This window comes from Struthio camelus, chromosome 20, assembly GCF_040807025.1.
Source record: "Struthio camelus isolate bStrCam1 chromosome 20, bStrCam1.hap1, whole genome shotgun sequence".
NCBI lineage: Eukaryota > Metazoa > Chordata > Aves > Struthioniformes > Struthionidae > Struthio > Struthio camelus.
Genome location: NC_090961.1, coordinates 2943024 through 2967456, shown reverse-complemented (window position 1 = coordinate 2967456; position 24433 = coordinate 2943024). Strand labels below are relative to the sequence as shown.

Sequence of the window (24433 nt, the reverse complement as noted above, 5' to 3'; positions counted from 1 at the left end):
CTTTAAAACATGGTATAGGTGTTTTCTGGTTGAATACTAGTTGCTTCTTTTTATTGCATATTCCAATAGAACAGTTTAAAGAAGATTGAGAATGGCAGTTTTGTTTCTCTTGTAAACAGCCGTAGATTATTGACTATGTTGAATTTATTTTGCATTTCTGCAGGTCAAATAGCAACAAATGAAGCACTCAAAAGGGATTTAGAAGGTATTATCATTGGATTACAAGAATATCTTGAAAGTGTGAAGGGTCAGGCAAAACAGGCCAGTGATGAATGTAAGGAGTTACAGAAGGATAAAGAATCTTTGCTACAAAGATTGGCAGAGCTAGAGGAGGAAAGAAACAACCTGGAAATAGTTGCCATGGATGCAGAAAATATGAGAAAAGTAAGGCTTAATACTGTGTTTCTCCCCAAATTCAAATACCTAAGAATAAATTTGGGAAAAAAAAGTAAACAACAGAATTGGGAATGACAGACAACCGTTCCTTGGACAAAATTATTTTCTAATATGGTAACTTCAGTCAGATGGGCCCATGCATATTAAGAACAGAATTTGGCCTTTAAAACTAGAAGCATACAGTAAATGTGTACTTCATGGAGGATCTCTCAAGTACAGGCATTACCTTTCAGGACTGACTGGGAATGGATTTGCAGTCAGTGTCTTAGTGAATTGCATTAGTGACAATTGTCTGGACAGTAGTCCAGCATGTGCATGTTATTGCTTGCATCTCTCCTGTCATCCAGTTGTTTAAAGAGCTGTCTTATTATGACTGATGAGTCTCAGAGACAGATGTATATCACTCTAGGTTATATCTTGCTAACCTGTGAGTAAATTTTCTACAACATCTGTCACAATAGCATCATTGACCTGACCTTAGTATGTATTGGTTTTAACTCGTTCCAAGCTTTTATGGTTAGTGATTAGGAGCAGAGTCTCGGTTTTGATCCACCAGCTGCCACATTAACTATCAGTACCTGAGTAATAGAGGAAGAAAGGCAATGTACTCTGCGAAATCCTGGCTGTCCTGCGTATATGGTTCTGAAATGAATATAAAATTTTAGGAAATTGCAATGCTGAAAGGTGCACTCCAAGAGCAACAAGAAATTAATGAATCCCTTAGAGATGCACAAGGGGACATCAGCGCCTATGAGGCTGAACTGGAAGCCCAGTTAAGAGACAGAGACACTGAAGCCAATCAGCAAAAAGAAGAATTGGAACGACTAAAACAACTTAGCCAGGTAAGAAAAAGACTCCTAGGCTGTCAAAGGGATAATCAAGCTGGAGGGGAAAAAAAAACTTTCCTCCATACAATGTCTCTAACACTGACTCGCAGATAATTGATGGTTTAGATGTGCTCCAAATGGAAGGTGGTATCAGTTTGCTAGGATTTATAACTTTGCATTCAAAACAAGGTACAGCTCATTTGAGGGCTCTCTGTAGAGAATATTTACCCTATTTAAACAAAACTAATAATCGGCATGTTTCTGGAAAGACGTAACTGCACACACATCAAAGAAGTGACACTAAAACAGTCCTATGAAACGCAGCAGGAGAAAAACAAAGCTTGCATTTGTTGCTTTTTGTACTGGAGATTGAGTTTTATAGCAAAACTTTTATACAAAAGTTTTGTACATAAGGTAGTAGCCTTTTGCTGGGGAAAAACAATGCATGTTTTAATTTGTGCATTCCCATTTTATCCTACTGTTGGGCATCCTTATTTGGATGAGGTGCAGTGGTAATGTACAATAACTACTATTTTGGTTCAGTTTCCATTCATTCATCCATTCCTCAGAAATGAAGGTGGTGGTTCTTTTGAGAGATTTATTCCAACCACAGCTTCCAGATTACAGTAGAAAATACAAATGCAAAATGGTAAGGTGTGTTCTTTTCCCTCTGCTCTTTCTCCCCCCACCCCTAAAGTCTGGTATTTCAGGGAAAACTTGGAAGTTCTATGTAAAACACTGATAAAAAGTCTGTCAGTTTCCATATGGGTAGGATATGTTTGTGCTAGGGGTCTAGATTAGATTTTGTAACACCAGTCATGGCAGTAGTGTTGTTTTAAGGAATACAGCTTTTATGTTTTTTGGTGCTGGAGGTTTGGGATTTTTTTGTTTTTTCAGGGGGTGCTTTTTAAAGGGGGGGGTTATCATGTTATTCTTTTAAGAAATGCAGCTGTTTTCTGGGGAGTGATGGCAGTAGGATTTTGGGCGAGATCTGGGGGAGAAGGGGTTAATCTGAAGTATTTCTGTGCATGTAGATGGAACGATCAGCCCTGCAAGCTGAACTTGAAAAAGAAAGGCAAGCATTAGAGAATGCTCTGACCAAAGCACAAATAGCAGAAGAGAAGGAACAAGAAAACTATAAACTCCTTTCTCAGTTCAAACAATTGCAGGTTAAGTATTTGTCGCCTTAACACTTAACTGATATGTGGTTCGTTTCTCTGTTCCTCATAGTAATGAAGATTTTGCAAGGTTCCTTTTGAATCTTATTTTGATATTCAGTAGTATTTATGATTCTTCCTTATTTTAATTTTCTTGTCCAGACACCCTACACGTTGTCATTTATCTATTTTAGACATTTGGATTGACCTTTGAAATAATTTCAGAGCTGCTCAGTTATACTGCAGAAGAATTGATAAATCGTTTAATTATATCTTAATTTCCCACAAACCTCATCCAGAGCATGTCAGTAAGAAAATGATTTGGGTGTAGAACCAAAAACTGGTTCAATGCCCAAAGCAAACTTCCATTTTATCTGTTTAAAGCTGGGGGCCTGAGAAATCTTGCTCAATTGCCATAAAACAGTAAGGACACCCAAATATAACAGGCAACACAGCTTGTGCTCCTTGAACTCTTTGGACATTTGAACTGCGCATGAATACAGAAACACCTCCACTTTTGATAAGTGTCATAGATCAGTGCCTTACCTTAACTGAGATTAGAAACTGAGTGTTCTTCCTACATCTTCCGAGAGGATCAGTCAACAGGATTTTTTTCTAGGCAAGTTTAATACACTGGGATCAGGATCTTCACAATATGACTGGTAGAGGAGCCCCTTTCTCAAACCAGCTGAGTGATTAAGCGGTTTCCCTCATTGCGGGAAGTCTGGTTTGTCCAAAGCAGTAGCCTTCTGCTGGGGAAAAACAATGCATGTTTTAATTTGCACGTTCCCATTTTGGACATCAAATCCATTCTTCCCATCTCATGTTCACCTCTCAGAGGATGCCCTTACCACAGGCTTATAAAGGATCTTCACCAGACATCAGCACTATTATTTTTGCTGAAGCTTGCCAATGTGCAGAAATAATTCAACGTTAATAGGGCCAGGACAAATATGACCCGCTGGTCTAGTGGCTGGTGCAGTGTCCCTGATTGTTCAGTTTTGTAATGGATGGAGAGTGTGATAGGCTTCTACACGTCAATGGGCATTGTGTATATAAAGACGTTACTTAACTAGTTTCAGAAAAAGAGAAGGTCATTCCAGATTGCCATTTAAATGCCTCTCAACATAGAGGAAACTGCAAGGCAAAGATGGTTTGGGGTGTTCTTGTTTTGTTACTGATATTGGGGGAGGTTTTATGTTTACACTGGAAAAATGCTTGACACTAATGGTGGAACTTTTAACACTGAAATCTGTGGGGGGGGTTGTTTTGTTTCTTTAGGGAGACAATAATCTCCTGAAACAACAGCTTAAAGATCTTCAAAATCAGCTAAAGCACGCAGTTGGTAGCTTAATTCATCCTGAGGAAGTCCTAGCTCGTATAAATGAACTCAAACAAAAGCTTCAGATGGGAGTTGGAGAGATTAAGTGAGTAAAAACCTTACAAACAGAATTGGATTTGTGCATCACTAAGTATAGGAGTAACAAGGTATATGTGCTGCATCATACTGAATGCAGCTTGGGGCAGCTTAAACATGACCTCTAGCAGTGTGTGGTTAATAGAGCATCACCTGAGCTCACTAATTATATTACTGAGAGAAATATACATTTCTCTTGGGTTTTACTACCAGGGACAGGGCTTTCCACCCACCTCCCCCCCCCCCCCAGCCCCTGCCATAAAGAATGGGAATAAACGAAGAAAGGATGGAATAAACAGAGCCAGGGGAGAGGCCTGTCTGTGCAGCGTAAACTGTTCAGTGCTGCATCTGAGCTCAGTTATACTGGATGTCTTAAACCCTTGCACTAACATAACAGGTTTCATTATTTCATTATCTGGTATCACTATTTTTTGTCATGAAACCTGGATTGTTTTTCTTTCAGGTGTCATAATTCCGCTGATGTTTTAGGGAAAAGCCTTGCAAATCTGCAGAAGGAATTTAATAACATCCTTGCCGATGCACAGAGAGAAAAAGAGAAAGCATGGGCTAGACAGAGACAATTGCAGGAAGAAATTTCATCTCAACAGGATAAACTGGAAGATGTACAGGAAAAATATAGACAGGCACGTAACAAAACTACAAAAGCAAGAGTTGAGATAACTTCAGCTTAGTCAAAAAAACGTAACTTGCAACCTGAGGATTAAGCTTTACGTCGTGTGTAGCTTTGCTTCCCTCCATCTTTCAGGGAAGTATAATTTTACTAAAAGCAAGCAAAATGGAAGACATTTGCTTGTCAGAAATAGGTTTGGCAACTTGCATCAGAGCAGGACACTATTACTCATGATTAGAACGGGAATAATAATCAGCATTAGAGGTTTGATTTTTTTTTTTTCCTGTTGTGCACAAGTGTATATCATGTAGTAGCTTCATGATAAAGAAACTATTATAATCAGGCAACAGCTTCTGAAGAAGGAGGAGAACAAAAAATGATGACTTTCACACTGCATACTTGAAATTCTGGCTAGAGAGGTGAAATACATGGGTCATTCTTTTGATAAGTTTTATTGCTACCCTCACAGGTTTCTGACAGTATTTTTAAGACAAAAAAATAAGATGCATGTTTATTCTTAAGACTATGGATTAAATCAGATATTTTGATAGCTATGACATGTGGTCCTTTGTAACCACAAAGGCCTTTCATGGCCTTTTGGGCTTCTTTGTTATATAAAGCTTGCTTGGAGGAGAAAAGTTTTATGTCCTTTAAAACTTCCAGGAGAAGTCTTCAATTTGGGCTGTAGGATAACAAGGAGAGACCCACTTACTGGTGTTTATGTAACTGCTGTGGAGTTGTGAATTTTTTTAATAGTTCTTATGATTTGTACCTAATTATTTGGTGAGTTAGAACTTTGACTCAATTATGTATCTTGTAGGCAACAAAGAGAGCCTAAATATAGATAGAAAAATATATATAGTGAGAAACCTTCTCAGAAATTCATGATGCATGTTGTTACTAAAATAACTTGGACACTTTAAAATATAATCATTACAGTGGCAAAATAGTTCTTTTTCCCTTATCTTTTGATAGCAAGTATGCTGATAATTGCACTTGTCAGGCTGTTCATTGTAATTTATTTTAATTGTAGGTTAAATCTGAAAACAGGCAGAATGAGAACAAGGTCCATCAATTGGAGAATGAAATTCAACATTTACATGAAAAAATAAAGAGCATGGAAGAAATTCAGGGCTTGGCTGATCAACAGCTCCAAGAGGCAGATGAGGAAAAAGAGACGATTCTTGCCCAACTGGAAGACTTGGAGAAAAAGGTAGGAACGCATAAGAACTTGATCATACACTGCTTCTGAATGCTCAGGAAAAAAAGCTTTTAAATTGTTTGCTTTCCAAGACCTAGGTCAAGCACAGGGTGACCTCAGAAAGTTAAATATAACTTTCATTTTCCCTTAAATTTTATTGGTCATCCTGATTTTGCATTTTCTAACTTTTTATGCACACAATACAGAATGAGATCTTATGTGTGGAAAAAGTCATACCAAGAGTAAGTCTTTTGTCCGATGTTGATTTTTACTTAAAACCTATCATAAAACCTAGTGTTTTCCTCGTTTCAGAAAAAAATAGATGATGCCAGGGCAGAAATGCAGTTTATCAGTCTAGACAAAGAACTGACGAAATTAAAAAGAGCGATCGTTACTTCAGATAAACTGGCAGCCACAGAGCTCTCCAACGCTAGAAATCAGCTGAAGGCTCTTCATGGTACAGTACTCAGAATTAATCAGGAGCGAGCGGAGGTAAATCGACAGATTGATAATTAATTGCTTGTTTTAATTAAGCAGCGCTTTCTAATGTCCATTGTAATGAAGGCAGTGCTTTTTCCTTTTAAATCCAACTTTAAGTCTTTATTCTGAGCTGTCTTGCTATGCAGGAGCTTTTGCTTTGGAGGACATGTCATTTTGAAATAGGTAGATAAGAGTCTGGAAAAAATTTGGGCTCGAACAGACTGTCTTGCTGTGTTTTAGAAGGTGGGAGAGAGGCAAATTTAAACTTTTACCACTTGAGAAGAGACGGTAAATAATTTATTGTTACCTAAGACAGAGAAAAGCAAAAGAAGGAAATGTGAAATCTTGTTCTTAACACTTAAGGTTTTAAAAACTTTTGGCTGTATACCAGCATCTACTCTGTAGAAATACTATAAAGCTAAAGGAAGAACAATATCTTTTGTAAATGGTATATATTTTTTACCGGTTTATTGAATCCCAGAACAGACTAGTGTTGATGCTTCTTATTAGTCTGCTTTTCACAAGCTGCATGAGACATCTGCAAGCTTGTGAAGTATTCTTGCAAACTAAAGCCCAAATTAAAATTTCAATTACAGGAATTTGAGGAAGCTGAAGAGTTCTATATTCAGGCAGCTCAGGCAGCTCGAGATCTCGCCCGAGCAGAAGCAGAAATAGAATTGTTACAACAACTCCTAAAAGAGAAGGAAGAACAAGTAAGTTGTGGCGATATTTGCTTCACGCTGTAAGAGAAGGATAAAATATTTAGAGAGAAACTATTTAGGGACAGCACTTCAGTGGCTTTCTGAAACTGCCAAATTTTGCTATTTAAGCACCTAGGTTTTTTTTGTCCCATTTTCTCAGGTTTTCCCAAGTCACAATGTACTCCCTTCCTCCCCTCAAAGAACAAAACAGAAACCTCTCGCTGACGAGGGCAGCTGCTTTTAAGTTAAATTATCACCTGTTGACTTGCATCTTTCTGTGGATGCATCTGTAAGATTCAGTCATCTGAAGGCATGAGAACAACAATTTTGTTAAATCAAAATGGTTGTGTGCTTTTTTGCTAATGAGCATTTTTGTAGTAATGGATAAGCTTGTTTGGAAAAAGCTCTAGCATGTTCTGATTTCCATTGAAATGCTTTGATTTAAACTTGCATTTTAAACAGTTTCAACATGAAATGGGGAAAGCTGGTGATAAGATTGAGTCAAGCTCTGAGAAGTTTGAAATTGATAAATTAAATGGAGCTATGAAGCAACAGAAAGCAGAGATTGACCGTTTAAGACAGTTGCTGGACAACATCAGGACAGGTAATGTGCCTCTTCTATCTCTGTTTCTTGCAGTTAAGCATAGATACGGAAGAATTTACTGCCTTCACTGTATTTCTCACTGTTTGCTTCCTCACTTTGAGAAGCTGTTCAGAGCTCTGATAACAGAGCTAGGAGAATAAACTGTTTAGGATACCTTCCTGTACAGTTCCTGTACATCTTGGGTTTCTACATGTAAAGCTGTTTAGCAATTTAGTACTGTGTACTTTCCAACTGCTCCTGACCATTGTTGGAGAGCTATTGAAGAGTAAGGAAAAAACAAGCATCAGTTACCTGTAGTATGAACTTAGTGTTTTCCTTTTACAATTAGTTTTGTGTATTATTTCAGATTAACAGTATAACAATGAGGAAAAGCTTTAAATTGCCATTTTAAAGCTTAGTGCATATGGCCTGATTATTTGCCATATGTGTTTATAAAGCCATATAATTAATTTGCAGGTAACAAGGATGAAATTGATGACTTGCAAGATGAAATTGCAGCACTCAGAAATGTGCTTTCTTACCAGAATGATTACATCAGTAGTATAACAGATCCATTCAAAAGAAGGGGATACTGGTATTACATGCCATCATCACAGGTGAGAAATTAAAATCCTATTATGTGGAGAGGAATTTGATATGGGAAATTACTTTATAAACTTGCTGGATTTGGGGGGAAACTGAAGAGAAAATGTTGGCCAGCATAGATGAAGAGGAAATACTGAAACGATACATATACAAATACGTTCCCTGATAAAGCCTTTACAGAGACCTGTACTAATAGAAGTCTAATATATATATATATATATATACAAATTGGAGAAACTACATGAAATGGAGTATTGTAAAATCATTTAGGAAAAAGTTTAAATAAAAAAAGAGCAGCACAGAGATTTACGTTGTTTGTGTTCAATAGATCTGTATTTCTGATTGTTCTTTCTTCCCTAAAATAGACAATAGGCATTGTAATAAGAGTGGTCACTCTTTTTTATTTTTTATTTCTCCATAACACAGATCAAACTTTATAGAAAGGTTACTACGTCCTGTTTGATGATATGAGATCTCCAAACAGTCCTTTCAAAACAGTGTTTGTCTGAACTTAAGAGGAAAATTGTTAATGTATATGTAACGAGCTTTTTAATGCAGCATGATTCTTGAGAATGAGAGAAGGCACAGTATCACTAGCCTGTTATTGAAAAATCAGTGTTTGGAATGTGTAGAACAATGTATTTATTTTGTATTAATTGTTATTCCTAGAATACAGGATCTCACATTAATGTGCATTCTCTTCTCTTTAGGCCTCAACTCCTGCTTCTCACAGCACAAAAGATTCTGGAGTTGGTTTACTATGTTCTGGCACATCCCCATCCAGAAGAGGGCATGTTCAGGACAGGCAAGTCAGGAGGGAAGACTTGCATAGTCCAAGAGGATATTGGATTTATTCACCAGTCAGAACGAGGTTGTACAAAACAAATTCTGCTAAAGGTAAGTCAGTCTCATGGCCTCAAAATGTTTAGGAACATACTAAGCATAGAGTTGAATAGAGTTCATAGTGAATTTTCCTGGTATGCCCAGGTGAATCATAGACCTTTATTACTGTTGAACTCATTTAGTTTAAGCAATATTTATTACCTTTTTTTACATTACATAGTTAAGAAAATGTGTTTTATTTTGATATGTGCATTTTAAGAATATCTTGTATTTAAAAAAAACCCCTAACTTTATTTTTTCTCTCTCCTTTTTTTTTTCCCTGAAGGTAGAAAAGAGAAAGATGAGGATGGTGGAGGAAATGAGGAAATTTATGTTCCAAAAGACCCTCCCTTTGTACCCCCACCTGGTACAGTTATTTACACAGTCCTTCCAAATGGTGCCCCTGTACCTCAGGGAACTGTGATTTATGGCCCACCTCCTTCTGCACCAGCAAATGGAGGTTCAGTTGCCCCTGGAACAGTTATCTATGGCCCACCTCCTGTGGGAGCCCAGGTTGTGTATGGCCCTCTTCCTGCTAATTTCTCTGTCCCACTCATTCCTGTCGGAGTTCTTCACTGCAATGTGCCTGAACATCATGAATTGGTAAGATACAGAGCTGTAGGCTGCAGATTTAACCATAGGCAATTGATTTATGAATGAGTGAGGAACACCTCTTAACATGTGCTTTCCTCACTTTCCTCCTCACTTTCACAGATTTTGTGTAAGGAGACCAAAAAAAGCTCCCATGGAAGTCCCATTTAGGGTTATGCTGAATCTTAATCTAGTTATGAAAAAGTCTCTTCTAGCAAGATTCTGGATGTCAGAGTGCTTGCTAATGAGACTGCTCTGTTTTTAGTGTTAATAGTCCAGTCTTTGCTAGCTGTAGCTGCTGCTATGTGTGAAATACGCTGTTTTGGAGGACTGAAATAGAAAACTGGTCTTGATTTAACTGTTGTATTTCCTGTATGTAGGAGAACGAAGTCTCAAGGCTAGAAGACATTGTGTATCATTTAAAGTCTCAGAAATACAGAGATAAATGGTCAGGGGAAGCTGACCACAAATATAGGAAAGAGGTAGAAAAATTACATCAAAATATTGAAGACCTAGTGAATGAAAGAAAAGACCTGGAACGTGAAGTAGCAGAGCTACGAAGAGCAGCTCAAAAACATAACAAACGGAAGTAAGGATATTGTGCTAGAATGCATTTAAAATAAGCATGTGGAAATTCCTAATAACTTTTTTCCGATAACAGTCAGTTTTGACACCTGTAAGTTAAAGTTCACATTTGTATAGTATATGTAACAGACTATAGCTTTAAGAGACTCCTAAGCCTCTATCATTTTGTATTTTAATTCTGTTTTTTTTCTCCTGATCTATTAGGGACTTTATTGAAGGGCATACTGACAATCTAATAGCAGAATTACAGTTAGAAAAATCTCTGAAACAACACGAAGATATTACAGATGAAATTGAATGTATAGAGAAGACACTTTTGAAACGACGAGCAGAGCTTAGAGAAGCAGATAGGCTACTTGCAGAAGCTGAAATAGAACTTGAGAGCACACGGGGAAAGGTAAGTAATGCCATAACTCTGAGTGCAGAAGGGCTTCTGCATTACATAAAGATTGTTTTAGGCAGAGAAAATGCATGTTTTTAAGGGGAAAGGCAGACTGAGATCTTTTTAAGTTCTAAGAGTTGCATGTTTTTGTGAAGAATTAAAAATACAGTTTCTTTGTTTATAGTAAAACCTTTCCCTGTCACTTCTTAATTTCAGTCATGCCAGTACGTAAGCCTGTTTTCTTTGGATAGTTTCTCTCTCTCTTTCTCTTTCTCCCTCTCCCCTTTTTTTTTTTTTTTTTTTTAAATACCCTTTCTTGAAAATAAGCATTTGGATGACCTGTTTCAATCCTTGCTAAAGAGAAGGAACCTTTTCTGTTCCAAGGAAGGAGAGAAGAAAAGGTTCCAACTCATTAGTATGCAGAGAGAGGGCTCAGCTGGAATGTTCAATGAGCTATTGAATTCAAGCTGGGAGGAGGTCGTCTTTAGACAGCTAACCCACAGGTTATAGATATGGAAAGCGTAAGAGGATTGATGGGAATCTGTTGCTTCAATAATCTTCAATTTTTGCTCTAGACCAAAGACACTATTCAAAAGTACAATCATGCCAAACAGCATTTGTCCCGTACTGAAACGGAGGCAGAGGAGCTAGAGCGAAGGGCTCAGGAAGTGGCCATTAAACTCGTGAAAGCAGATCAGCAATTAAGGTACACTGTTCTGGGGCTCTTTTTTGATTTAGAATGAGGAGAAAAGCACATTCCTTCAAATACCAAGATATTGCTTTGAGAGAGGGAGAGCTGTAAAAATGTTAATGTGAAAAGCCATAAATGCCTCTTTAGGTTATTACAGGCGGATACAAGGGATTTAGAACAGCATAAGATTGAACAAGAAAGTATCTTGAAGGAAATCAACAAAGTAGTGTCTGCAAGAGATTCCGAGTTCCAGTCGTTAAACCAGAAGATAGAAATGCTGACTGAAAGGTACGTATTTATTTTTAATTTAGCTTAAGCACTTACTGGAGAAGGACATCTTTAGTTTATCTAATATTAAGTTACTGCCTAATGTATTCTTGTTTCTTCTGAATCATGTTCTTATCCTCACTGTTAGTCTTCAGAAGCTTCAAGGAGATATTCAAGTTGCAGAAGGTAACGAAGAACATCACCTCCAAATCCTTAGGGAAGCAGAAAACATTCTTCAAGGCAAGAAAACTGAACTGGAAAGACTGAAAGATCAGGTAAGGCATATTTGATTAACTCAGGACTTTCAGTTTTGTTGGTTTTAACCTAATTAGATGCTGAGAAGAGTCTTACATTCTGAACTCCCTTGTCTGAAGAATTTAATTCATAGGTTTATTTCACTATCTGTAATTTGGCTTCTCCTTGTTTTGTCTTGTAACAAGTATGATCTCAGCCTTGCCAGCATTTCTGCATAATAAATATTATTGCAGAGTTCTCTTTGACAACTCTTACTGCCTTTCAGAGTAAGAAACTTAACACTTTGACGTACAGGGCTGCGGTGTCCAGGTCAGAACTTGGTTTGTAGTGCTGGGCTTAGCTGGGCCTAGCTAAGCTGGGCTTAGCTGGGCCTAGCAAATGAAGTTCATTGCTCTGGTGGGATCCTTATGTGTGACACTATTCAAATAATGGGGTTTGGTTTAGTTTGTTTTTTGTTTGTTTGTGGGTTGATTTTGTTGTTGTTGTTGTTTGTTGTTTTTTGCCAGGAGTCTGTTTGGCAGTGGGACAGTGTGTTGCAGGGGAGGTTTGGGGTTTTGTGTGTGTGTGCGTGTTGTGGTTGGTTGGTTGGTTTGTTTTCTTTTTTTCTTTTCCCTCTCCTGTATAGCTACAGAAAGACTTCAGATGCTTGTTACATTAAACTTCTCCATTGTAGATTACTGCTCAGCAACAAGAGCTGCTGCTTCTGGAGCAACAACGGTGTCAAAGAAAAGAGGAGCTGAACGTCCTTCAAGATTGTATTTCTCAAAAGAAAGGTGACCTCAAAGAAGCTCTTCGAGATGGGGAGACTGAAGCAAATGAAAAACGACGCCAAATAAGAGTAACTTTTCCAAATGAATTTTCAGTTCATTATGCTTCAGTTAAGAATAGCAAAAGAATGGAAGTATCAAAAAGACTTCACAAAGCTTTCATAAAATCAGTTTTGCTTTCTGCCACCTCTCTAAAACCCATTGAAAAAGGAGAACAAGCAAGTTTTTTGTGTGCCTCGGAGCCTGACCGCATGCAGAAATAAGAAATAGAAATCTCTAGTTTGAATGATACTTGCAGAATTAGTCCCTTGAGCACTTGACTAAATAATATTAAGTAGAAGTCTCTGAACGTAGTTATGACTTGCTGTTGCTGAGGCAAGCAGCTTTTAAAGAAAATCAGTTTGCGTAAGACACAACAGAAGCGGCATAAGTCAGCTATCTGTCCTTCATTCTCATTTACTTGCTCAAAAGAGAATCTACTCACTTTGTGGAAGAAAGCTTTTACTTGGTCCAGACTCAGCACTGAAATAAAAATGAAGAATCAAGATTAACTGCTTCTTTCTTACTGTCTGGTTTTCTCTTTTAAGGCCTAGCTGTGGTTCACTTGAAGGGATGTCATTATAGTCAGGCTAGTAGATCAAAATCTTTACTAGCTAGCTGCTTTAGGTTGTCAACATAAAAGATTTTAAACGAAATATTGCATCATTTTGTTTGTTTGCACAATTAACTGTAACTGTAAATCCTTGAATAAAACTGATCAGAGTAGTGTTGAGAATAGTTGGGTTTTTTTGTTTTACAAATTTTTAGAACTTATATTTAAAGAAAAAACTATTTACCAGACTGAAAATAACGGCATTTGTTGTAACACTGGCATATTTACACAGGAAATAAGATTTCTTCTGGAAGAGCTGAACGCTGAGAGGAAAGAACTGGACGTCCAGATTAATGAGAAAAGAGCACAGCTTTCCTTCATAAAGAAGGATATTGGAAAAGAAGAGGAAAATCTTCAAGGAATACTTGGGCAAATTACCAAGCACAAGATAGGTATGTCCTGGCTTTATTATATATTATTTTGTATAGAACAAAAGGAAATGCACTCTGAACTCTTAGTTGTATATCTTTGCAGCCTGCCTTTCCTCACTGCTTTTTAAATATTGTGCAGAGCCAAGAGTGATCCCCGTGATTCTCATACCTTATACAGAGAGGACTGGTTGTTCTGGCTTGTGCTGAGACAGTATTCAGTGCTGCTTTGTATTTCAGACTGCAGTTTTTCGTCCCATAGAGAAACATAAACAAATCGGCAGTAGGAACTAACTGATCGGTTAGGTGCACGCTCTAGCACTATGTAGTTAGGAGACATTAGCCAGTTGTGCCACACTCATAGAAGAATTAACTATTTGGGTGTAAGGGGATACAGAGGAATGTCCTTCTAAGAAATTACATCCTGTCAGATGGTGGAAAATACAGTCTTCTGCAGCTTGCAACTTATGTACTTTCTCTAGAAATATTTTATTTCATGTTTTGGGACAGAATATCTGACTACCTAGGAAACAGGAAAAACAGGAGACATAGGAACCTGCGACTTGCTACTAGAAAATTAGATACAACACCTGGTATGTCTGACACATAGCAATTGAAAACATGAGGAGTTTTTACAAGGATAACATCTGTTTGTTCCCTCCGCCCCCTGCCTTGGGCTGTCTTGTTTTGCTACCAGAAAGCAGTTTGTGTGCTTGTAATAATAAACTTTGGTTTTCTTGCTTTTTATTAGAACTGAAACATGTTCTGGAAATGCTGCAGCTTGAAAATAATGAACTTCAAGGTCTGAAACTACAGCATGACCAAAAGGTCAATGAACTAGAAAAGATTCAGGTTGCAGTTCTAGAAGTAAGTATTTCTTTTATAGTTAATATAGTAACTGGAAGAAGAGCTCTCTGCATTTTCTGTGGTTCTATTAAGATCTGGTAACAAAGTCCCTACGTTTTTAAATCAGACATTTTCCCATCTGATTTCAGTTTATCACAGAAATGTCTTACGTCTGCTGAGGCCCTTTAAACTGATGTGTTTTGGGGGTTTTTTCTGTACATATGAGAGAGGGAGAGTGGAAAAGAAAGACAGAGAAAGGCTCTTCTGTGGCTGATGAATATTGTTTTCTTAATGTTAGAATCCAGATAAAGATTCTTGAATCCATCTTGTCCTCATTTACACAAATAATAAGTATAGAAGACAACTTATTAACTCAGCTGGATGACCTTCTCTATCACTAAAAAGGCATTTCAGCTCAATAGTCTCCTCTAAGACTTTTTGACAAGTAAAAACAGACACTCAACTTTAGTACAAGTAGGCAGAGAGATCAGCAGAATCCCTTCAGCAGCCTCATAAGAACTAAAGGCTTGCTAGATCAAAGTCCAGGATAACCCCCCTTTACTCAGATGTGTGAGCTCCAGAAAACCAAACATGCTTTTGCTAGGAGACTGTTTAGAAGAGCATGGAAGCTGACCTTAACCTCTTATCTCTGCACCCTTTCTGTTAAGGTCAGTGAAAAGAAGGGGCTAGTTAACATGTTCAGTACTTTGTATAACCACACCTAAAGTGGTTTCCTTACTGCATTATCTGAGCATCTCAGAGTCCTTACTGCAGTGATTCTTTCAAAATCCGTGTGATGAAGGCATGTGCTTTTTTTTTTTTTGTAGATGGGGAGAAAAACAGGTTAAGTTATGACAGAACAAGAAACTAAATCCCCATTTTCCAGGCCTCATGCTAGTATCCAGTTGCTGCCTGAACCTTCATCATAAATACATTCATATAATCTGGCACTTTTTATTGCTTTATAACAGGGAATAACTGTTTGGCTATATGCAGGTTATATAGTACCCTTTGTGATCTTTGTGAATGAAAGAAAGGTGTTTATACTGCTGTATCTAAAGATGTTAATAACTTGTTCAACTTTTTTGATGTAAATCTGTTTTACACACTGCCATCTTTCACAGGAAAAACTAGAACTGGAGAGTATTCAGAGATTATTTCAGTGTCAGCAAGGGGAAGTAGACTGGCAGAAACAACGACTTGAGAAAGACCGTCAAGAAAATGAACACCTGGTTTCTCAAATGCGCACTCTGCAAAATAACATTGAATCTTTAAATAAAGAAAAACAAAAGCTTGAAGAAGGCTGTCAGAGTTTGGAAAATAAGTTGTCGCAAACTAGAAGGTAGGGATGGGTAGGGGGGGGTGTAGGAGGGGATGTGTGCGTATATGTACACTTTTCTTCAAAGATCAGAAGTGCCTTGAATGTCTATTTATTATCATAATTAAAAACTCCCTTTCTCACTTTGGTGCCCAATCATATGGAATATACTGTTTCTTATACCCTGTGGACACTTTCTTTAAAGCACTTCTACAGTGGACTTGCAGAAGCTACTCAGCAACTGAAATTGATAAACAACAGTATTTGTAATACTGTGACAATGCAATAAGAGGTAAAGTCTAAAATAAACGTTAAGTCTTGGAATGGGACAACTGTCTTGTTCTCATGACTACTAGAGAGCATCCCCTTGAGCTCAAAAAAATTAATGTAGCTGTCTTTAAAGAGTCCTCATGAAATATTTTCAACAAAGTGAGAATACGCATTCACATTTTAGAGATTTGACTGCTACTGAAGATAGCAGCAGAACTGCATTGTCCAATATAGAGAAGATGGAAATGGAGGTACAAAAACTGCAGCAGGAGATAGAAGTACTCAACAAACACAAAAAATCACTGAATGAAGACATCATTGTTATACAGAAGCATCTTCAAGGTGAAGATCATTTTTAATGTCTTCTTAAGATGTATTACATCTTAAAACAATTTGTATTAAAAGCCACAGCGTATGCAATTGTCCTGCATGAAGTTAAATGATCTCATATGCTCAAATATCTAAAGGCAGACAATATTTAGCAAGTCGAGATGAAAATTTTAGAAACTGTTTTTTTACTGTGTATCTATGAAAAGCAAGATTATGTTTGCGTAGTTATTTCACATATGGCTGATTGCAAATGTCTTTCACTAAATAAATATTTTTCTAGACAAAAAGGAAGAATTGGAAACTTTGAAAGGAGAATTAAATGACTCCAGACAACAACTTCAACTGGTAGAACAGGTTAGTTTTGGTGAAATATGTGCTTGTTTTAATGTAGTGAGTGGGATGGTTTTTATCACAACAGTTTTTGCCTGTTTGCACATGATAGTACATCACCTCTTCATCTAGGCATAGTAGCTCAAAATCAGACGTTTGCAGAGCTAATCAACAAGAGCTAGTTTATTTCTTCCTGAATTTGGAGTAATTTGGACTGCAGTAGACATTTACTCAGATAAATTCCATTTTGGGTTTTCTATTTTTAAACATGGAAGGAAGTGGAAAAGGGTCACGGATGCTCCTATTCAGAGTATTATTTCTGAGTTTGAGATTTTTTTTTTTTTTTCCCCCTGTGGTGGTAGAGGAATTCTTGCCAAGAATCCTGGAAGGGCAAAACCACCCTGCATGTGGATTGTTCTTGGAGGACGGGGGGAAGCACAACCTTTGCCTCAATACCTTTTAGCTTTTTATCTGATAGCTCCTGCTGTGTTAATTTCTTCAATGGCTGGTTTAAGTAGAAGGTAATATTAAACATGAATAGGGGTGAGAACCGTTATTTTTACCGGCTAGTTTTGTCGCTCTATATATTTTATATTGCAGGATTTGAAAAATAATACAAGGCATCAGGATGAGTTGCTTAGAGAGCAGGCAACCCTGAAAGAAGAAATCCTGGAATGCTTGAAGAAACGTAAGGATTGCCAAGAGAGACAGAAAAAGAGGGAGAACCAACTGCAGCAGCTTCAGAAAGAGATTCAAGAGAAAGAGACAGAACTAGCCAAACAAGAAGCGGTAATGAGTCTGCAGACTTGTCTCACTTTTGTCTTACCTCTGAAAATAATGCAAGCAAAAAAGTTTTGGGTGTGGGTTTACAAATAATATACTAGTGCTTTAAGAAACATGAAGCCTCATTGTTAGAAGAATGCAGCAGAAGAAAAACTTCAACATTCAGGAATACTTAAATGAAAATCAGCATGTCACAACAAAGAACTGCATTGGGTTTTTTGTTCGGCTGGTTTCCCTCTTGGCAGGGCCATCTTACACTGAAATGGTAACAAAACTGCTGTAAAATCAGCAGTGATCACTCAGAGCGCAAGAAGCGCTAGTGTAGAATTCACACAGCACAACTGTATACTGTCATATCTTGGCTGCTGATGTAGCTGGTGTGGGTGAGGAAATGGACTAGTACAAATATTTCTCTATGCTTTCAGTTTGTCAGCTGCCAACAGCTGGACATAGTTCAGAGAACCTCTACCCATGCTGTTGATTTCTCTCAGGAAATGAGTGAACTGTGTAATGTACCTGCAATGATAAAATGGATGTAAAGCGAAACTAATCAATACTTACCTCCTGCATTATTTCAGAATTCAAAAACTAAACAGAACAATTTTGGGATGGTTTTTTTTTTATGTTTCCTTTTGTTTTTGAGTGGATCGCTATTTGCAGCTAGGGTGTTTTGTTTTGTTTGTTTTCTTCTACTATATTTCTGGGCAAGCCCATCAGCTCCGAGGTTTAATCGTATATTCCAGTAGTAAAACTAACTTATGCTGGCTGAGCAGTTTCCACAAAGCGTTGACCAATGGAAAAAGTGAGGGAAGTATATTAAAAATATAGAGAAAGAAAAATTGATAAACATGTAAAAAGTGTGTGTGTGTGTGTGTGTATGTGTGTTTTCCCTCCCCAGTATGGAGCTATTTGAGCTCCTTTTTAGGTTTCTGCTTCTTTAACTTCTCTCTAATGTCTTTTGGTGATAATATTTGTTCTCATTGAGCTGGTACTAAGTAAAACTTGAAGTGGTGGTTTTTTGGTTTTTTGGTTTTTTTTGGTGGGGAGAGCAGATTCTTCATCACCTCAAGCAAGATTCAGAGTATGAAGGAAAAAAACTGGAAGAATGTACTGCTAAACTGAAAGATCAGAAGCTACTATTGGAAAAGGAGCTAACAGATCAACAAAAGAAATTGGAGCAGGCAATAGCAAAAGTAAGACTGGCAGAAGAAAAGATCAGGAAGCTGGAAAAGGAGGAGACGTGGTGTGCAACACTAGAAGAAACAGTGAGAAAAAGCAGTAAGATATATTGTTGTTACTACATATGGGTCCTAAGTCTAATTAAGCCAACAGAAATGTTTCTGTTAATCTTGGTTAGGTTTTAATTGACCACCTGGAATGACTCTTGATCCTTAAATTGATTTACTCACATAACTGAAATTTTGTAGCCAATGGATTGTTCCTTCCCTTCCCAGTGTCCCCCAGTGGTTTTACAAACCATTGCTCAGCAGAAGACTAAAGTTTTTGCAAATACCTAATGTGTATGAAATATGACAAGATATCCACATTTCTACTAACCAAGATTGTTTAAAAAAATTGCAGAACATCAGGTCTCAGAGAAAGAACTACAATTACAACAAAAAAACAGAGAAATTGCATCTCTTCAAAAAGAACTGGAACTTTCGGAATCTGAGCTAAAACATCTCCAAGATCAGCTAGCATCAGAGAGAAAAAAAGCACAAAAGCAAATCTTGAGTCTGAAAGAAGCAATTAAAATGCAGAGGACCCAGATGGAAAAAGAGCTGCATGCAAGTCCTGTCTCTTAGTTATTTATTTGCTTATTTTTAATGGCAAAATGATAGAACACCACTTTTACTGCAAGGGGAACAGAAGTAATGCATTAATTCCAAGACATAATTTGAAGCAACCAAACTTTGGTATTTCAAAAGTGCGTTGCAGAATACCTGCCTAGTTACTCCTATTTAATACTGTGGTTGTGTGTTTTAAATTGAAGAAATGGTGTTCAATGTGGCTTCTCTGGATTCCTATTCTGAAGTGGGTGCTCACAGTAAAAGGCAATCTTTCTGCAATTTTCCTAGGAACAAAAGCATGAAAATGACTGTTTGCAGAGTGATATAGCAACTGTTGAACAAGTAGCACATAATAACCATGAACAAGCAAAACGCTTTATTAAGGAGCTTGGCCAGATCCAACGGGAATATATGGATCTCCAAACACAGGTATAACTGAAAAGCCAAATACAGGCTGGTTTAAGGGAAAAGTGCGTCTTCCGGGCAGGTTTATATTGTATTAGTTTTGAATCTCCTCCTGTTCTTTGGATCACAATTGGCAAAAATACAGCTATTTACAGTTTGCCATGCAATTTTCCAAGTCTGGAAGTTGGGCTTTTCTAATGATCAGACAGCTCAGTAATCCCTAGTTTAAAAAAAAAAAAAACAACCAACCCAAGTCAGTCATGTGCTGAGTTCTCAGTAAGGCTTGTCAAGCTCTAAAGTAGTATTTCATTCTTCAGATCTCAGAGGCCAAGGCAGAGCTGTATGGTTACTTTCCCATCACTTGATGGGGAATTGCAGGCACTGTTTAGGCCAGTTCAAACGGAGAAGAGATCAACCCCTCTCCCCCAGTAAAATCATGCCTGAAACAGGCAGTGTGTTTTAGAGCGGGGGAGGAGGTCCTAGCTATTTGTTAGAGCCAACTGAATTTGGATGCTCCCAAGATAATTAGCAAATGAGTGCATTTGCTAATTAGCATCTGCATGTCAGTTCAGTTTAGGCAATGCCTCAGTCAAGAATTAATTAGGACTCTGACTCCTGCTTACATTAGGCTTTGTTCATAAGAACTTAGCATAACGAGTCAGTTTATGCAAATCACTAAATGTTATCTAAGTGCAAAGCTACTCACTATGCACTTAAAAATGTGTTAGTGCCAACCTCGGTCAGCATTTTCTTGTTTTGATACTTTAAATTTACAGGAAATTCCATAGTTTGAATCCTTCTAGTCCTTTAATTTTACAAGGTTCTTTGGAGAAGAATGTTGTTAGCAACTACAGTGCCTTCCAGGAAGATTCTGCAGGCTCAGAATATGAATATGTTTATTTTAAGTTAACAAATTGCTTCTTGGTAACTTACCTAGGTAGTTGCCTCTATTAACACTAGAGGGGCTTTATAGGCAAAGTAAACCAGAACTGGGAATGCATCTGCTGAGAGGTTCTATGATTTTTGATTGTAATGGTCAAAATGTAAATATTTCAGTAATGAGCCTTGTTCAGTAATACAGATAAATCCCTCTGTATTGATGCATTGGTAATATGATAGCAAAGTGGTGAGATTGTGTTTTACTGTGTAGGTTAAAACTCAAGAAGACCTGGAAAACAGACAAAAGGAAATAAAGGATGCAGCAAAGATGCTTAAATTGGAGATTAAAGATGAAATTAGGACAGGGCTTAAATCTTTAAGTCCATCTTCTCCAGAAGTCTTGGAAAATCTGGAAGCAGCTTTTGAAGTAAGGGAAAGTCTGCATGGTGAATCAGATGACTTAGAGGAGACTGCTCCATTTGCAGCTACTGATAAAAGACTGCTCTCGCTGGAAGAAAAGCTGGATTTTTCTAAAGTCTTCTTAATGGTAAAAATGCTTTTAAAAAGTAGCTGCTACTGCTGCTACAGCTGGACATGTCAGTATTGGTACCCTTTGCAATGCTGCTCAATTGCTGAATGTGCTTTTGTTTTCAAAAGGATGAACAGTGGCGGGGAGAAGCTCTCCGAGAAAAATTGCGGCATCATGAAGATCGCTTGAAGGTGGTACATCTCTCTTCCCAGTCATGCTAATGTGTCCACTAGATCCCTTCTAAAAATAAGTTAAACACTACAGGAGTGAGGAAGATTCTTCTCCAGCTCTTGAGTATCCACTTTGTACATAATGACTAGCTGCAGAGTATCTTTGGTGGTCTTTTCTGTGAGGTGGTAACAGTAGGAGAAAGCATAGAAGCTGCAGGTGCTATCAAGATAACAATATTAAGGAACAGTTAATCATAAATGGGTTTTATATGAGTATTCTGACAAGATATATTACAGTATGTTAGCAAAATGACACTACAATACAGGAGCACCCATGCTCATTATAGGCAGAGATGATGGCTAAGTTTAGTTAGAGCACATCTGTTGCTCTTTATTCAAGCAGTAATGTTAAAGGCTTTAGAAATACAGCTTACTTCTGACTTCAGAAGAGGTAAACTATTTAAAGAATTAATTTGCAAAACTACCACCTGTTTGTTGTGGTTTACAAGAGAATCTAACACTAAATCCCTTAAGGTTTGACTTCTAAAGTCAAGCTTTTTTTTTTTTTTTTTTTTTTTTTTAAATACAGTCTTCAAAATAACCTTAAGGATATAAATAGAACCACTGATTTATTTAGGCTCAACTCCGGCAATGCATGTCCAAGCAAGTAGAAGTATTGATCAGAGGAAAACAGCAAACAGAAGGCACCCTTCATAGCTTGAAGCGACAAGTTGACGCATTGGATGACCTAGTCAGCAGTACTTCTTCAGATTCGCTGTTTCTAGCCCAAAGCTCATCAAGTCTCTCTCTTCATGATGCTCTGAATTTAACAAAAACACAGGTAAATACTCTAATATGTACACAAATTCTGATTTTGAATTAACAATATATTTTAGCTCACTAATAGCTTGTTTCACTCAAATACTCAATGTTTTAGAGGCAACTGTATCTGCTGCAGGGATTTGCTAACAGTGGGGAAATTATACTGTATGCTTCATTTACTTTACCAGACTATTAGCTAACTTGTGTCTGAAAATGGTAATTTTTTTCCAAAGACTAGTTTAAAATTTCCCTTTATTCTTAGGTAAAACCAAAAAAAAAAAAAAATTAATCCAACTTAGCTGATTGATTGACAATGTTGACTTAGTATTCAGACTTTTTAATGGCTTTTTCTAGGCTGCTCTGACAGGAATTATTCCTTCTCCTATTAGGCAAGCAGGTATTTCAGTGGCATCTCAAGCACTGCAGCCTTACTCACAAGGAATTTCTCAGTAGAGCACAGAGGTAAGAGACATACTTAAGTATCTGTTACTTAGACTTCATCCTAGTTTGAACTTTGTACTTGTTTGTAAATGTATCTTTAACTGTGAGGCTTGTGGATTGCATGTGTTGTCAGTCCAGGGACAGGAGCAGGTAAAGAACTATTTTGATATCACTTTATCCTTGTCTAATGGAAGAGTTCCCTTTGTTTGTGTCCTGCCCCTTCAAGTTATTTTGGCTCCTAGAGATGTATTATTTTAAAATGTTGTGTGAGAGCTGCTTCTAAGCTTTCAGATGACATACAGAAAGCACTACTCTGATTTTTAATGTTCAGCTATTGCTATATAAAACTTCAGTACCCTTTTTCTGATTCTCAGACATGCGGGGGGGGGGGCAAGTATAGGTTACAGCTATCAAGTAAGAAGAAGGCATGCAAGCCTAGTACTTTATGCTAATGGCTCTTCTGCAGTGATTTAAGTTAAAATATTTATTTTAGCAAGAGCTGCTGTACATTAGCGTTTGGTAAAGAGAAGAAAAGCTTTAAGCCCATCCATAGTTGTCTCTAGGCAGCTGCCCACCAGCAGGAGCACAGAAGGCCTAGTAGTACAGTACAGAAGGCATGCAAATCTCCATGCACATCTAAGTGCTGCTACTTTGATGTAAAAGCTGGTGTGGTGCAGTAACCAGACCAGGGCACGCTACACTGAACTTCCCATTCTGTGGCAACCATTCATATTCTGTTTTTTAGACAAGTGCTGAGCTGCAAATGCAGTTGTACTTCTTGGAGTTGTGCCATCTTTCTACCATCTTTGAAGACTTCTACCTCACTTTTTGCCAGCAATAACAAACAGGATCTACTCAGTACTGTGAAGTTTCTATATGATTAAATAATTGAGCTTTATGTATATAAGAAAAGTGTTTTAACTATTTTAAAGACAGAGTTAAAGTACCCAAAATAACTACTGTTGCTATTTAAGTGTTCATAATTTTGGTTAGTTTTCACTTTGTAAAGATTTGTAATAAGGACAGTTGTCCCTTACCTGTTGTCAAATGCATGGATATTGTAAGTACAATTATTTTTACAGTATTTTCTTAAATAAACTTTTTTAAATGTTCAAGGATATTTATACTCATACTGCTAGGTGAGCCTGTAGTGCTACAGCATCCTAATGCTGGAGGAAGCTCTGACTCTAGTACCTCCTGTTTGCAGTGAGACTTGCCACAAATGTTGACATTTACTTTGCTGGCTAGTATTTGTAAGCCTTTGATTAAGCTTTGGTTCTGAAGCCTCCTCCGTATTGTTTCTGAAGCATACGGCTATACTTACTGATCGTACTGATTTTATTATAAACTTGCCGTGTTGATATAACGAAGCCTTAAGGCTGCAAGACACATTACCAGTCGTCCATGCAATGTAGGCCTGACCTGAAGAACCTATTCCACCCTCCCAGAGAAACCTCACACAGCCTGAGAGCAGTGACCTGGAGTGACTGTTCTTCCAGAGCCATTGTCCCCTTCCCATCTACATATTCTCTGAAAGTGTTTTAAACCTGGCACTTTCATCCAAATTATTAAATTATAACCTTTTATATGCAGTAAGCATCACAACATGTTACATTTCATCAGGATTAACAAATGCAACAGTATCTCTGGCAACTGGTTCTGGACTCAAAGCAGGCATGCTGGATGTTAATGTACCAGCCTTTTTCCAGAAATAAGGTAGAGTCAAGCTATAGCAGAGACCAGCACCAAAAATCCCTCTTGTGAAAGCCCTGTAACATTGTCATCATGTTAACCTTCAAGAAGGAAGTTTTAAATAAGTATTGAAAGCAATTATCATCACTACAAAGGCTTCTTGCCTAGTTTTAGGTACTAGCTCACGCCATACTTTCAGTAGTTTAATGAGATGCTTTTCCTCAAGAACTAAAGGCCTGACTGTAGGCAAGTGGGAAGAGGAGCTTTTGGGAATCAGACGCTACGTAGTAGATGGAAAACAGCCTAGGAATTTAAAAGCAAGAACTGCAGCAGCCTGACTGAACAGCTCCAAGGAACAAGTCCCCTCAGAAACCACAGCATAAACAAAC

The 24433-nt window shown here is 37.6% G+C and overlaps 1 protein-coding gene across 7 annotated transcripts in view; it reads left to right on the top strand.

Annotated features, from left to right (window-relative positions):
• CNTRL (centriolin) overlaps positions 1–23467 on the top strand; it is a 38025-nt gene extending 14558 nt beyond the window's left edge. For 5 of the 7 annotated variants that reach the window (XM_068915257.1, XM_068915255.1, XM_068915259.1 and 2 more), the window contains 32 exons: positions 164–384; positions 1062–1238; positions 2258–2392; positions 3662–3807; positions 4261–4441; positions 5462–5641; positions 5942–6121; positions 6706–6822; positions 7273–7414; positions 7871–8010; positions 8710–8896; positions 9168–9484; positions 9853–10061; positions 10262–10454; positions 11015–11145; positions 11278–11418; positions 11546–11672; positions 12326–12490; positions 13304–13463; positions 14191–14306; positions 15410–15627; positions 16058–16215; positions 16484–16557; positions 17134–17322; positions 18369–18594; positions 18898–19103; positions 19395–19535; positions 20662–20937; positions 21048–21110; positions 21727–21930; positions 22301–22373; positions 23098–23467. In XM_068915257.1, the coding sequence (XP_068771358.1) occupies positions 164–384; positions 1062–1238; positions 2258–2392; positions 3662–3807; positions 4261–4441; positions 5462–5641; positions 5942–6121; positions 6706–6822; positions 7273–7414; positions 7871–8010; positions 8710–8896; positions 9168–9484; positions 9853–10061; positions 10262–10454; positions 11015–11145; positions 11278–11418; positions 11546–11672; positions 12326–12490; positions 13304–13463; positions 14191–14306; positions 15410–15627; positions 16058–16215; positions 16484–16557; positions 17134–17322; positions 18369–18594; positions 18898–19103; positions 19395–19535; positions 20662–20937; positions 21048–21110; positions 21727–21930; positions 22301–22373; positions 23098–23108 (5204 nt within the window). In that variant the 3' untranslated portion in view covers positions 23109–23467. Of the gene's footprint in view, positions 1–163; positions 385–1061; positions 1239–2257; positions 2393–3661; positions 3808–4260; positions 4442–5461; positions 5642–5941; positions 6122–6705; positions 6823–7272; positions 7415–7870; positions 8011–8709; positions 8897–9167; positions 9485–9852; positions 10062–10261; positions 10455–11014; positions 11146–11277; positions 11419–11545; positions 11673–12325; positions 12491–13303; positions 13464–14190; positions 14307–15409; positions 15628–16057; positions 16216–16483; positions 16558–17133; positions 17323–18368; positions 18595–18897; positions 19104–19394; positions 19536–20661; positions 20938–21047; positions 21111–21678; positions 21931–22300; positions 22374–23097 lie in introns of those variants that run through there. The other 2 variants (XM_068915261.1, XM_068915260.1) reach the window with 2 other exon arrangements.
• The last annotated feature ends 966 nt before the right edge of the window (positions 23468–24433 follow it).